At 38.0% G+C, this 14829-nt stretch overlaps 1 protein-coding gene across 1 annotated transcript in view; it reads right to left on the bottom strand.

Annotated features, from left to right (window-relative positions):
* Positions 1-14829, bottom strand: part of LOC309395527 (uncharacterized protein) — a 49501-nt gene that overhangs the window by 6540 nt on the left and 28132 nt on the right. Inside the window, exons 20-27 of the mRNA XM_081959850.1 lie at positions 14031-14164; positions 12988-13116; positions 11808-12055; positions 9227-9395; positions 7687-7888; positions 7072-7202; positions 5747-5910; positions 889-1043 (exon numbers count right to left, since the gene is read on the bottom strand). Of these exons, the coding sequence (XP_081815976.1) occupies positions 889-1043; positions 5747-5910; positions 7072-7202; positions 7687-7888; positions 9227-9395; positions 11808-12055; positions 12988-13116; positions 14031-14164 (1332 nt within the window). The remainder of the gene's footprint in view (positions 1-888; positions 1044-5746; positions 5911-7071; positions 7203-7686; positions 7889-9226; positions 9396-11807; positions 12056-12987; positions 13117-14030; positions 14165-14829) is intronic.

The raw sequence follows: 14829 nt of genomic DNA, 5'->3' as shown, positions 1-14829 counted from the left end.
ATGCCCTTGAAACAATCATAGGCAAGCAGGCCAGTGGTCAAGCTAAGGCGGGCAAATTGGGACTATGGAGTACAAGCAGGCAGGAGCCATGGGTGGGTACTAGGAATAACAGGTAGGCGCATTCTTTTGTGTACAGGCAAGTGGCCAAATGCTCTGAAATATGACATTCTCATGGCTCATGGGTGCTCCTCAGTAGAAAATGTGCAGTGTTAGGGGACTTGCAACCTCCTGGCGACTATCCCATTGACTTTGCTTATGGGAAGCCAGCAAGGAAGCTTACAAATGTCAATCGTGTGACTGCAAGATGTTGCAACTGTCATAATTTCATGCTGGTTGCCAAACAGCCAAATAATGATTATGCGACCATGACTAGGAATGCTGCAATGGCCAAAACTTTGAAGACTGGACATACTTCCCCTGTTTAGCACCACTGTAACTTCAAATGGTCATTGGACCAATGATTGTAACCCAAGAACCTGTATTCTAAAAATACATTTGGATCCCACTTTACTTACATTTAGAAAATGTGCAATGGTTCATTTTTTGTTCTGTTAATAATTTTATATTTTTAATTCTTATGTTTCAATGTTACTTGCCTTGCTTGCTTGTTTAAGCATAAAGGCAAAGTAGAAATTTAAAAAATAAATATAAATGGCACCTTGGTATGATGTGCAAGACACCATGCTGTCATCTGTGCCACACATAACAGGAAGATAACCAGCATCGAAAAGCCTGCATTATTTAACTTTTGAAAAGTTACAATGTCAAATGAGTTGTATCTTAACATATTTATAGAACAAAAGAATATATGTAGGATGTTAAGCATGTTCACATTTAAATAAGGATGTATAAATACGTATAAATGGTGATTTGGTAAGTACATCTCACCTTCTCATCTCCACTCAGGAGGAATTGATCAATAGTATTGTTCTTCTCTTTAGCTAGTTTTTGTAATGTCTCCACCTCCAGTTTTAATGCCTTTTCTTTTTTCCTTTTCTTTCCAGTATTGGTTTCATTTCGCTTTTCCCAAGGATGCCATAATGCTAAGAGAAAGGCATATGTAAAAAAATACCTATGGTATTACACATGAAATATGAGTAATTATTGTGATTTTGAATAGTGGTGTTAAAGGACTATAACAGCTATATCTTGTCTCAGCAGACTCAAACATTAAGCAATCTTGGGCTTTGATTGGTATTTGGAGATTTCTAGGAAAAAGTAAGATTGTAGGTTAGACTGAGGAAATTTTTAAAAAATCTTAAAAGGACAATAGCATGTTATAAATAGCAATAGCACTTAGACTTATATACCATTTCATAATGTTTTTACAGCATTCTCTAAGCAGTTAACGGAGTCAACCTATCACCCCCAACAATCTGGGTCCTCATTTTACTGACCTCAGGCTGAGTCAACCTTGAGCCAGTCAGGATCAAACTCATGGCAATAGAATGCAGAGTTAGCCTGCAATATTGCATCCTAATCACTGCACCATTACTGTGCGAAAGCAATACCCTTCCCCTATAGAAGGAGCAAATACTACAGTTCTCCCTGAAACATAAAGTTGGAAAAAGACCCATCAGTTGAAGCAGTTGCTAGCTGAAAAATGTACAAGCCTTATTTAGAGCTACAGGAAATGCTTGACTGCCATTGTCTCAAATGGGTATGCTATAAAATATTAGAGGAATAAAGAATAGTGAATGCTATTTGTGTCAGTTTCAACTTATTTCACAGCAAATTGGGATTCTTTGGGAAAAAGTGGGGTACTAGTACTTTTGGCCACAGGCTTTTTTAAATTCGTAATTTTTAATTTGGGGTATTTTAATTGCTATTTTATTACTATTATTGTATGTATTCAATGACTGTTACCTCCTCCGTGTATGTGTATGCGTGTATGTGTATGTTTATATGTATATATGTATGTGCTTTTATTGTACGCCGCCCCGAGTCCCTTGTGGAGAGGGAGAGGCTAACAAATTAAATTTATTATTTTTATTATTTATTATATAATAGTTTCAGATTTCTGCAAAGACATGATTGTATCCATTAAATCAAGGCTCCCCAAACCCCGGGCTGCAGACCAACACCAGTCTGCAGTCAGTCAAGAGCCAAGCCCCATCCAGGTGGTGTGCGAAATTATGCCCCCCCCCAGTCCACAGAAAAACCATCAGTCTCTGATGCCCAAAAGAATGGGGGCTACTGTACTAAAACAAAAATTGAATTATAGTTGTGCTTTTTAATAACATAGCTTACAAATTACTCTTAATATGGTTTGGGTGGATAAATATTTAATTATTTAATTTCTATAGCCTCTGGTGGCTTACAATTCTAAAATTGTAAAACAATTAAACAATTAAACATTAAAGCAATAAAACATTCATGAAATAAATACAGCAGCCATGATGATTAATCAACTAGGAAAACCAAGCAATGGGATCTTTTAACACATTCTGAATCACTATAGATGAAGTCTAGGTTTTAGATTTGAAACCATTATCACTTCTCATATGTTTTTTTCCTTCTTATGCATTACCTTGCTGCATTTTTCTAGATGTAATATTAATATTTCATTATTTTTAAATTTTATATAGCTACCCACAACATGAGTAGTAATTCTGGATAGTGTACAATAGCCAGGGAAATGTATTTTTGAAAAGGAATAAAAGGTGAAAAAAGGTAAAACAGACATTTAAAAATAGAAAAATCAGCATTAAAGAGATGATTAAAACTAAAAATGTACAAACCCAAAGCAGAGATAGTGAATATAGATAGTCCTAGACCAGTGGTCGGCAAGCCGCGGCTCGCTAGCCAAACGCGGCTCTTTACACATTTTAATGCGGCTCTTCTGTGCCCGCTCCCCTCCCTCCTCTCGGGCACTTCAAAACAAGCGCCTCTTTCCCTTTTTTCGACCCACAATGATTAGGGAGGATCCTGAAGTCGGGCAGGGACGAGAAGCAAGGAGGGACAAAAAAAACTGGAGGCTAAGGAGCTTCCCCCCGCCCCCTCCCAGCAAAAATCTAACCGGGGAGCCGGGCTGGGAGGGGGCGGGGGGAAGCTCCTTAGCCTCCGTTTCTTTTTCTGCATCCTCGCTTCTCGTCCCCGCCCGACTTCAGGATCCTCCCTAATCAGGAAATCAGGAAAACTAGTACTGACCGTGTCAGTATTGTTTGGAATGGAGCTGAGCACAAGAGAGTCTTTAGAATAGAACAGAGCTGGAAGGGACTTTGGAGGTTTTCTAATTCAGCCGCCTGCTCAAGGAGAACCTATACCAGCTCAATAAATTGTGTATACATTGATGGCATTTTTTAAAAAAAGGCTTAGTCTGTAAAATGTTTCAAAAACTAAAGACAGCATGGCATAAATGAGTGGGATAAATAAATCAGCCCACTTTGTGAAATAAGTGGGAAACAGAATTAACACACAGCCTTGACCTTTTAGTTGTTTGGATGCCTGGAGTTTCTTGCCATGAGCCTTTCTATCCTATTTTAAGAAGAAATTACAATTGGAGTATGGCTGGCTGGGGAATTCTGGGAATTGGAGTCCACACCCCTTAAAGTTGTCAAGGTTGAGAAACAGGCTCACCTTCAGCTTTATGATTTTTAATTTGTGTGTGTGTGTGTGCCATTCCAGTCAGTTTTGATTACTTTATGATTGGGTATATGTGGAAATGGGTGAGTTAATTTGGTGGCCATGGGATTTGGTAACAAAGTTGTGGGAAGGGAACCTTAATCCGGGTGCGCTCAAAAGGCTTTCGAGGAAGTTGCAATCACAAATTGGTTTAGCATTCTTGGACAGTTCAGCATTACAAACGTTAAGTCATTTGGGATCCTTCCATGTTGCACGCTGGTTTTTGTTCACAACGTCCTTCCAAGCGTTGATACGTTTTGAGGTTAATTTGCTACTGCCCGCCCGGCTCCCCGGTTAGATTTTTGCTGGGAGGGGGCGGGGGGGAAGCTCCTTGGCCTCTGTCTCTTTTTCTCCCTTCTCGCTTCTTGGGGCTCCATCAATGGGGGAGCAAGGCCCGCCCAGCGCCAGGCTTTGGGCTAACACAGAGGTCTGCAAAGTTGGCTGTTTTAAGACTGGTAGATTTCAATTCTCAGAATTCTGGGAGTTGAAGTCCACCAGTCTTAAGAGCCAATTTTGCAGATCCCTGGGCTAATATGATTGATGCCCTTGGTGGACTTCAATTCTCAGAATTCTGGGAGTTGAAGTCCACAAGTCTTCAAGCTGTCAGGTTTGAAGACCCTGAATTTTTTTTTCTAAAGGGTTGGGGGTGCGAGGGTCTTGCAACTTGACAGCTTTAAGACTTGCATGCTTCAATGCCAGAGTTCCTGAGCCAACATGACTGGAGGAGGAATTCTGGGAGTTGAACTCCACAAGTCTTAAAGCTGTCAGGTTTGAAGACCCCTTGGGGTTTTTTTCCTAAAGGGTTAGGGATGCAAGGATCTTGTAACTTGACAGCTTTAAAACCTGCGTGCTTCAAATGCCAGAGTTTATTGAAACTAAAAACAGTGTACCATCCTATGTATTTTCGGTTTTAAAAATGTGGCTCTCAAAATAAATTTCAATCGTGGTTTTGGCGAGATTTGGCTCAGTTGAAAAAAAAGGTTGCCCACCACTGTCCTAGACTTATACTTGGTCACTTAGCAACCATTCAGAAGTACAATGGACTTCCCAAAATGTAATTACAACCCAATACTAAATTTCTGATGGTTAACCCACCGATGGTCACATGATCGCATTTCAGCCATTCAGAAAATGACCTGCATTTATGGCTATTTGCATTGTCCCAAAGTCATTTGATCGATTTATGCCATTTTTGTCAAAAACTGGCATTTTTGACATGCTCCTTCACACCCCTTTCCTAGAGAAACTAGTTCCCCAAAACCATAAATCTGGGGAATTCCATTGCCAACGCAGAAATAGAGTCACGTAGCTCAGGTAGAGTAGTTGCTATACAGCAAGGAGGCTGGTATTTTAGCATTAGAATAGAATAATAAAAACAGAACAGAACAACAGGATAGGATAGGATAGGATAGGATAGGATAGGATAGGATAGGATAGGATATTGGCTAAATGTGATTGGGCAAACAAGAAATTGGTCTCCAGTGCATTTAATTTTTTTTAACCTATTCTGCATTTTAACTGTATATGTAAATGATTGTCAAATGGATCACGCAGGCCAAGAACAAGCTGATGTTGTGGAAAGTTTCTGTATGTCTTCAAAATATAAGTTATTTTAAATATATTAAATATGTATTAAACATTAAGAACTTCTATAAAGCATGTCTACACAACATGTAGCCTGCCAAGCAATGTTGAGTGGCATATCAGCAGTTTTAAAAAAGTGATAAATTCACCAGTGTCCCAAAAGATGCACTGCCAAGCATCTCAAAACCTCAGTGTCACCCCTAGGTCCAGTACTCACTCACCCTCCTGTAAAGTGTTAAAGATAAAGCATTGAATTTGGATCAGAAACACAACGTTCAAATCGCCAGCTGAATTATAGAGTTTAGCAAGTCATTCTGTTTCAACAAAACTGAAACAGTTATTATTATTCAGAGGATAAAATGGAACAATGGTGCACTCTTTCAAACAGAATCCAGGCCACAATGCAAAGGCAAAAATAATAAACCTGACATCGTGGGTTCTCTGTGGTTTCTCCAATTTACCAAGGAATGGTTTTATGTTTCAATTGTTACTGATTACTGCATAGAATTAGCTTTAAGTAGAATTAAATATTTGAAACCTGTCTTTTCTTTATACAAAACTCCTTTAGGTCTCTTCATGTTTTCTTTGGATGAGGAATGGGTAGTGGGTTGAATAGATTGCAAGGCAAAATTTTCCTTGTATTCTGGTCTTAATCGATCCATAATAAGTCCTGTCTCCAAGTTCCAAGTAACAAAATGGTCTCTGAAAATACAATAGGAATCAGATAAAGCAACCAAAATGTACTATTTTTATTAGAAATTCTATTAACATACAGTAAACATTTAATTTGCAATAAGTATAGGAGATAAATTTAATCTAAAATGTATGTTGAAAAGTAAAAAAAAATGCCCGGTTTTACAAATTTCTGCTAAATCTATCGGCTAAAATTAATCCAAATGTTATCACAAGAATTTCCACTTCATGTTTAATTTTTTATTTTCAGTCTCAAAACAGAGTTGAGCTTTCTGATTTTGCAATGTTATACTGACTCCGCTGGTTTTACAATTCACAAAAAGGTACAATTTTCTAAAAAGATTAATTGATTGAGGTTTGAACTTTAAAACTATTCTAAACTGGTGATAGTGATAGATGGTGTAAATAATGCAATTTCTTTCCATGTTAAACCGTTTCTGTCCAGATCATAAGCACAATTGCAATTTCACTTAGTGACTGCTTTGCTGAGTGCATAGATCCTCAAACTACGGCCCGTGGGCCAGATACAGCCTGCCAATGCAAAGCATCCTGCCTGCGAAGTGGTGGGATTCAGCCCCGTACCCTGGCCCTCACCTTTGGCCTAATCTTCCAGTGAGCATCCACTCCAGCTGCACTTCTGGTTAGTTATTTCACCCGTTGAGCTGCACTTCTGATCACACCACTGCTGCTGAAGGTAAGGCTGAAGAGTGCAGGGGAGGGACAGCTGACTGAGGGATGATCTCGCCAGTGCAGCCAGGACAGGTGGGTGAGTAGGGGAGGGGCTGCTGCTGGTTTGAAAAGCAGCTCTGCTGTCAGCTTGTAAAGTAGTGCTTTAAAAGTCTTTTAAAATGCTTTAAAAACAGCCTTTCATGATGTTTTTCACAGCCATGTGATCCTGGGCCAGTGGGTGGGTAGGGGAGGGGCAAGTATAGCAAGGACAAAGGCAAAATGGACTGCTAAATTGGCCATGCCCACCCAGTCATATGACCACCTAGCCAGTCTTCCCCCACCCCCACAGTCTGAGGGACCGGGAATCGGCCCCCCGTTTAAAAAGTTTGAGGACCCCTGGCTTAATGACTCAGATGCTTGTCCCAGTTGGGATCACTAAATAAGGACTACCCGTAATACAAATATGAGATTTTTCAACAGTTGCAATAGTTCAATAGTTACCTGTTCTCAGAAAGACCGAGTAGAACGCCTCCTTCTAGCATCTTGTATTCGTTATTTGGGCAAGGAATTATGTAAATCCCACTCTGCTTCTTTATGTACTTCTTTTTCAGGAGATCATAAACTAACAGCGTCTGGAATTGCATAAAATATTATTTCTGCTTGGTAGAGAAAGACCTGCCAAGTTGTAATACATGCACATCTAGGAACCCTAAATGTTCCTGGTTTTCTCATACTAGGTGGTCTTAGGCCCCTCCCTGACAATCCCTCCTGCCACACACATAATAACAATTAGACAATCCCTAATTCCACATATACATTTTAGTGTACTTCTATCCACTATTTCCCCCTATAAAATAACTTTCTGGCACTCAATTATTCAGGAATAGATGAACTGATGGTTACCCATATTTTCTAGATTTAACTGACAAATTTAGACTTAAATCCATTAATTCCTTCAAAGATATTTAAAGCCTTTAATACTTTTATTTCTCAACAGTTTGGATAAGGTTCTCATTTTCTTATCAGACTCAGCTTTTTCTCAATAAATTCACCATTCATGAAATTGGCTGAAAAGCAAAGAGTCGGTATTTGTATAGAAAGAAATGTGTTCCGTACCTGGAAAATTGATCTTGGAGGATCTGCAAATGATGCTATTCCCTTGCCTGTAAGTATATAAAGTTTCATGTCTCTCGCCAGTACAATGTCTGTGTTCTCTACCAGCCCTCTTTCCACCCGCACAGCATTATGTTTACACTTGGATTTTACAATATTCCATACTGCTATGACCCCCGGACTTATGTTTCGGCACACAGCATACCTTTGGAAAGATAGATATAAATGATCTTGTTATTGCTATATTGCAAACATGTCAAAACATTGTTATTTCTCTGTTGTTGAAAAAATGGCAAGAAAAAAGTTGTTTGTAATTTGCCATATATTTGCTTTGTGAAACACTATTCCTTACCATTATATTTTACTGCAGTAAAAAAAAGACACATGATTTTATGTGGAAATAGGAAGGTTGGTTGTTTTGAGCTATGGAATTAGGATTAAGAATTGCAGAATGTACAACTGAGCGATCGGCTGTATGCCCACCTGCTTCCTTTATCATGTGCTGCACACTGCATTTATGTCCAAACTTTCCTCCAAGAGCTCAAGAGCTTAAATGGGTATTTGCCTTCATTTTGGCCCCACAACTAAAGATCTGTGTGATGGTGGATGGCAATGAATTCAAAACAACACTCATATGATGAAAAGCAAATTGAGCAAAAAAACCCCAAAATTCTCTAACATCCAACGTATCTTTGTTACTGAAATCAAGATGATGTAGATTAAAGTTACATTATTTGAGAAAAACTGATGTTCTGTTATGGCAAACCGAATGTTAAAATGAAAATATATTTCCATATGTGCGTTGTTGTTACTTCAATACGGTAAACTCTACGGTGCATGTTCTACAAAAAGAATGATATGGCAGAAGGTTAATTGGGTTCAGATTTATTCTATTTTTTGAGACAACTGCCAGGAATGTAATCAGAAGTATGAGCATCTAATCCTGAAATGCAATGCCTCGCCTGTAATGCCATGCTTATCTTCAATTCTGATATGCAAAGGCATTTTGTCAAATGCTTCCAATGTTTTTAATTCTGTACATATCTATTTCACAGGTTCCCATTAAGAGCCTTGAGCTGTTATTCCAGGCTTGTTTAGCACCGCATAAAATAAAATTACCATAATTAAATATAATAGTCCTCCAGTATTAGGAGTTACGTTGAAGTAAGTTGGATGACCTATAAATTTTATTTATTTATAAATAAATAAATAAATACATAAATACATAAATAAATAGAGCAATGAATATAAATGCATAAACATTGAATAAATGAGGCAATTAGTATAAATACATAAATATTGTGGAAGTCCCATTTCTAATGTTTTTCTCAGTCCTACAGCAACTTTTGTAGCCTTTGACTTTTTTCACAATCTTGCTTTTCTTATAAATACAAGCAAAATGAAAATGTTACGTTGGGAGTAGTATGTTTCAATCTTCTGTCTTGCCTTTAGAATTGGTTAAAATATATTCCAGGTCTCAAAAGTGGTACACTTAATTTATTTCTAACATAAACGTTCCTCCTATTCTGCCTATTTTGGTTACCTGGGATAGTTTTTCATTGTCACAATATCCTGAATACCATTTGTTTTCTTTGTGTTGCTTGCAGTGACAGTCAAAGACTGGTCATTGATCTTGGAAGCCAAGTTCCAGGATCGAAGGTAATTATCTCCATCACAGAATGCTAAACAATATCGAAGGTCAGAGCATATACCTACAGATACATGAATTATGATAATTAGAAAAGATCATTTTGGCCATTGTTCAATAAATCTTAACATTCATTAATGTTTGTGTGATCATTTAAAAATATCAGTTAGAGCTGGTCTAGGAAACACATTTGTGAAAATATCATTAAAAAGGCTAAGAATTGGCATTTAGAATAATTTTGTCCCAAACCATAAACTTGAGTCTAGCAAGGCCTGGAGGGGCAGTGCTTTGGCTAATAGAAGTGCTCTTACCCTTTTAATTTTCAGTATTTCTATATAAATGTGATCTAAAATGTGATCTATTCTGCATAAGTCCTAAACTAAGTAAACACTTATTTATTTATTGAGGAAAATGATTCAAAACTCTCTCTGTGTGTGTGTGTTTATATATAAAATTCATAGTGTGGCAATGATTGGACAAAATTTAGATTGTTGGCTATTCTTGCATGCACAGTGTAGGCACACAGACATTTTTAAGAATTCTGCTGAAGTTTTTTTAAAATACAAGGCTATTAAAAGAATGGATATATTTGGAAGAAAAAGATATTAGTAGCATAGTAAGAAAAAAAAGTGAACTGTATAAAACAATACAAATAAAGGAAATGCCAAATTTCATCTTTCACTTGGGCAATATATTCTCTAGCTATGGAACTAACTAGATTATTTGTAATCTATTACTAAATCTTTCAGTTACATTGGTAACTGCATGGTGGAACATAGTAGACAAAACTGAAAAAGTGGAGAGGATAATAATGAAGACAAGACAATGGTTTTTTTTTTATTTGTATAAAGTAATGCTGCCCATATTCCCACTGACTATGCTTTTGTTACATTTTAATGATATTTTCACTTTTTAAACTCTCCTAACCACCTTTAAGATACTATCCATTAAAAATGGCATCTGATGAGATGGAGGGTAGGGCTTATCTTAGCATTTTACAAACCTTGGCATAAAGATGTCCTGATAAACATTTTAAAGAAGATTTCCTCATGAATGCCATTGCATTATATTTATTTATTTATTTTATTTTATTAATTAGATTTCTAGACCGGCCCCTCTCCCCGGAGGGACTCGGGGCGGTGTAAATTTAAAAAACCCATCCAAACAATAATATACATAATTAAAATTAAATTAAATAACCCCTGTACAATTTATAAAATTAAAACTAGCCCATAAAACCAATCATAAAATTTAAAAACCAAAACTGAGGTGGGAAGGCTGGAATTAGGCCAGGCTGGCTAGCTGGAACAGGTGGGTTTTGAGTTTCTGACGGAAGGAGCGGAGGTCAGTAGTCATTCGAATGTCAGGGGGAAGGTCATTCCAGAGGGTCGGGCCCATCACAGAGAAGGCTCTTCCCCTAGGCATTGCCCGCTGGCACAACCTAGTGGACGGCACCCGGATGGCACCCGGAGGAGTCCCTCTCTGTGTGAGCGGATAGACCGAAGGGATGTATGGGGCATTGGTGAAGCAACCTAGATTTGCTTATAATTATTCTAATAGGGGTTTTGATCTTCTGTTAATAGACGTTTTGCCATATGAACCATCTGCTGTGACTCATTGAATATTGAATATTTAATTTCAGGACCAGTGGTGGGTTCCTACCGGTTCGGACTGGTTCAGCTGAACCGTTAGTGGTTTGGCAGCCTGGGTCGCTGGAACCGGCAGTGACCAGGCCTGCCACGCACTTGAACCAGTTTTTTGGGTGGCGCCATAGGCGCAGCCATCTTGTTTTTTGCTTCTCTGCATGCGCAGAACATTTTTTATTGCACTGTGCCTGCGTACACAGAGCGCATCAAGCATGCAAAGCATGCATAAAGCACGTGTGCATGGTGTGCCCACAAGCAAACCAGCAATAGTGACTGCTGGAACCCACCCCTGGTCAGGACCTTTGGTCAGACTAACTCCTACTGGCTTCTTGAGGCTGCTATGGATTTTCCCTCTACCCTTCAAGTATTGGGCACTCTCTCCTTAAACATGTAGGGTTAATGCTCTTTTCAAAGAGCACTAGCTCTTTTATTAAACATGTGTTGTATTTTTTGAAGGAGTGCTAGACTTGGATTTAAAACTAGCACTAGCAGTCTCTGGAGAAAGCCAGTTCTGGTTCTCTTGAGGTCTATTTAAATTCTGAAAAATGATTTTGTCAGCTGTGAGCATTATAGGTGCTTTATTCCTTATGTTCATAATGGCTTTAGGCTGGCCATACTTTTTTTTACTGATTTGTAGATTTTTTTTGGGTAGCTCTCCACCCATGCTAGTCAATTTGTGAAAACAAATGCAGGATTGAATGGAAAGGAGCAGGCATCCTTATATTTTGATATTCTTGTTTACTTACTGAATGGGAAAGCCTCTTACTTCTGGGTTATTATTATACACTTTTTCTACAAATATGTTTGAAATTCAAAGAAAAAATACTTACCACCAACAAGGACTGAAGGAAATTTAGCCAAGTGTTTATGATCTTCAGTCTCCAAGTTCCATGATACAATCTCAGTAGTACCAGTATTTGGAATAGGACTAAATGCCACAAGATGAGATCCCAAATGATTTACAGCAAAAGTGTGAATATAATCATTGCAGCATCCCTTCAGACTATGAGCATAAGCAAAAGTATGGACATTGTATAGCTCTATAAGAACAATTTCTTGCTTTCGTATGAAAGGGCACCTATAACAAGATAAGTAGTCTTAGATGAGATGTACTAATAGATACTCCTGAATATGTCTAAAAAGAGTTATAGAATAAAATAGTACTACATCTAAACAAAGAAAAATATAAGTACCTAGCTTTATTATGAAAAATATACAAATGTGTTTAAAACTAATTCCATTACATAAAATCTGAATCTGGTATAGTTCTGGCCTTATGTAATGGCTGAATCTACAAATTGTGATTGGGCACAGTTTGTTTAGTCTTGGTTTATTAAATAGCCATCATTAACTCTATTCACAAAACATATGTCAAAACCAAACAAATATTATTTCTTAATCCAATGTGTGATTCTATTCCAAGTTTAGATTTAGGCAAACAGCTATTGGCTTCAAATGCCCCGTATGTCAAATAGATGTCCCCCTTAATTTGTTTTTATCTTGTTCCTAGCCCATGAATGAGGTAGCCTTATATTGTCTTAACTCAGTGGTTCTCAACCTGTGGGTCGGGACCCCTTTGAGGGTCGAATGACCCTTTCACAGGGGTCGCCTAAGACCATCGGAAAACACATCTTTTCGATGGTCTTAGGAACTGAGACCCCAATTTTATGGTTGGGGGTCATCACAACATGAGGAACTGTATTAAAGGGTCGCGGCATTGGGAAGGTTGAGAACCACTGTCTTAACTGAACCAATGATAAAGAGTATTTTTATTATTCGGATAGTGTTCAATGGCGCCACAAAGTGTATAAATTTTGTTAGGCTTTGTCACCTAGGAGGAAGGCTAGGGGGCTTCAGTGCCCTGAAACAGGTAACAGAATCTGGATCAAGATCTTAATGGGGACCGCAGATCTGAAGCTGATATGGTTTTCTGCTGACTGAGGGATGTGAGAAAGAGGCAAAGTGACAAAAAGAGAGTCAGCTAGGAGAGAGTAAATTTGGTGGTACTACCTGAAGATCACAAGAAAATAATCTTTAGTGATAGCCACTCCTTCAGCTGCGGCCATTGGTTCCTGGCTTTTCAGTTTAGCGACTACTTCTCCCTTTTTGCCACTGAAAACCATCGCTTCGCTTGCACTTCTGCAGGAAAAAAAAGAGGAAAAAATACAGATGGAAACCATCATATTGCAAAATCAATTCTTTTTTAAAAAAAAAGGCTTTTTATTCACCAATTTACGTGTGGCTCATTAAGAGTGTAACTTTGAGCACTATGTTTTTAATCTTTATTTTCAGAGCCATCAATAAGAAAAGATACAGAGAACAAGTTCTAAACCAGGGGTGTCCAAACTTGGGAACTTTAAGACTTGTGGACTTCAACTCCCAGAATTCCCCAGCCAGCATGGCTGGCTGGGGAATTCTGGGAGTTGAAGTCCACAAGTCTTAAAGTTCCCAAGTTTGGACACCCCTGTTCTAAACCAATGAGCCAGGCCACTTTGGCCCCTTTCAGCAATCCCTTCATCTCATATGCCTCCATATTTGAAGTCTCACAAGTCATAAAACCAAGCAAGTCACTGATATGCCCGCCCCCCCAAAGTATTTGCCACTTCATATATCTCTTGTTCAGAGCTATATTTCTTTGATTGTCTGGAAAGTTCATTTGGCTTAAATTAGTTCCAGTTTCAGGTTCTAGTACATACTATATCATTTCTGATACGGCTATATAATTCTGCCTCCCTTAATGACAATCCTTTATTATTTAACTGAAATTCCTGACAAAGGAGAGTATTCTATATACTGTAACTCAGGATTCAGCATTCAGTCCTGATATTTATTTGTTTGTTTGTATCTCACCTTTATTATTGCAGGAAGAAATTGAGAAAATCTTGTATTATAAAGTAGTGCCTGAACAATTGTTAAGCTAAATTTGCCATAACTATAGAGCTTTTCTTCATGGAATCTACTTCATTCTGCAAACCAAGAATTCCTGAACCAATGGCTTATTTTTATGTAGAAAATTGTAACAATTTATTGGCATGAAGTTCAGTCACACTAACCTATATGCACACAGAACATAATCTTTTACTGAGTTCTTTGATACTAGTAGAGAATGAGTCTTGTGCATAGGAGCTTCTTCAGAAAAAAGGTAGACTTCATGGAGAAGTTGGCATGAATGAACAAGATCAAAAACCTGAAACATTTGGGAATGAAAATAAATAGTCAACCAGCTGACAGCTATTTCATATCAACTTAAAGCTCCATATTTTCCCTCTTCTTTTTAAAGCCTGCATTGTAGAATATAACAGGAAAAATAAAAAGGAAACATTTAGTTATGCAGGAAAGTGTTATTATCTATTCTAAGGTCTCATTATCTGCAGCTGGAAAATATAGACCAGCTCTTCTAACTAGGGGTAAAGGTATCGTGTATTTATAGAGTTTTTAAATGCATTTTATATATCTGCAGACTTTTACACATATGTAAGATATATTTTGCATTGCATTTCTTGTACTGTGAGAGCCAGTTTGGTGTGGTGGTATTAGGCATTAGGCTAGAATCTGAGAGACCTGAATTCAAGTCCTGCCTTGGCACAAAGCCAGTTGGTTGACTTTCTCTCAACTCTAAGAAGGAAGCAGTGGAAAACCATTTATGAAAAACCTTTTAAAATAATTGCAAGGACTTGTCCGGTCTCCAAGAACCAGAGCCAATTGAACAGATTTTTTTTTTTACAGTAGTCTTAATCTGGTAGTTTGGTTTAGGGGTGGGTTGCTGCTGGCGGTGCTGCCAGTTCGCTTTGCTGACTGTAAATTGTTCTGCGTATGCACAGAACATGAAAAAAATACTGAAAAACATGCCGG

The sequence above is a fragment of the Natrix helvetica genome (assembly GCF_964273705.1).
Source record: "Natrix helvetica genome assembly, chromosome: 7".
Taxonomy (NCBI): domain Eukaryota; kingdom Metazoa; phylum Chordata; class Lepidosauria; order Squamata; family Natricidae; genus Natrix; species Natrix helvetica.
Note: the sequence above shows the minus strand (reverse complement) of the source record. Positions and strands in the feature narration are given on the sequence as shown.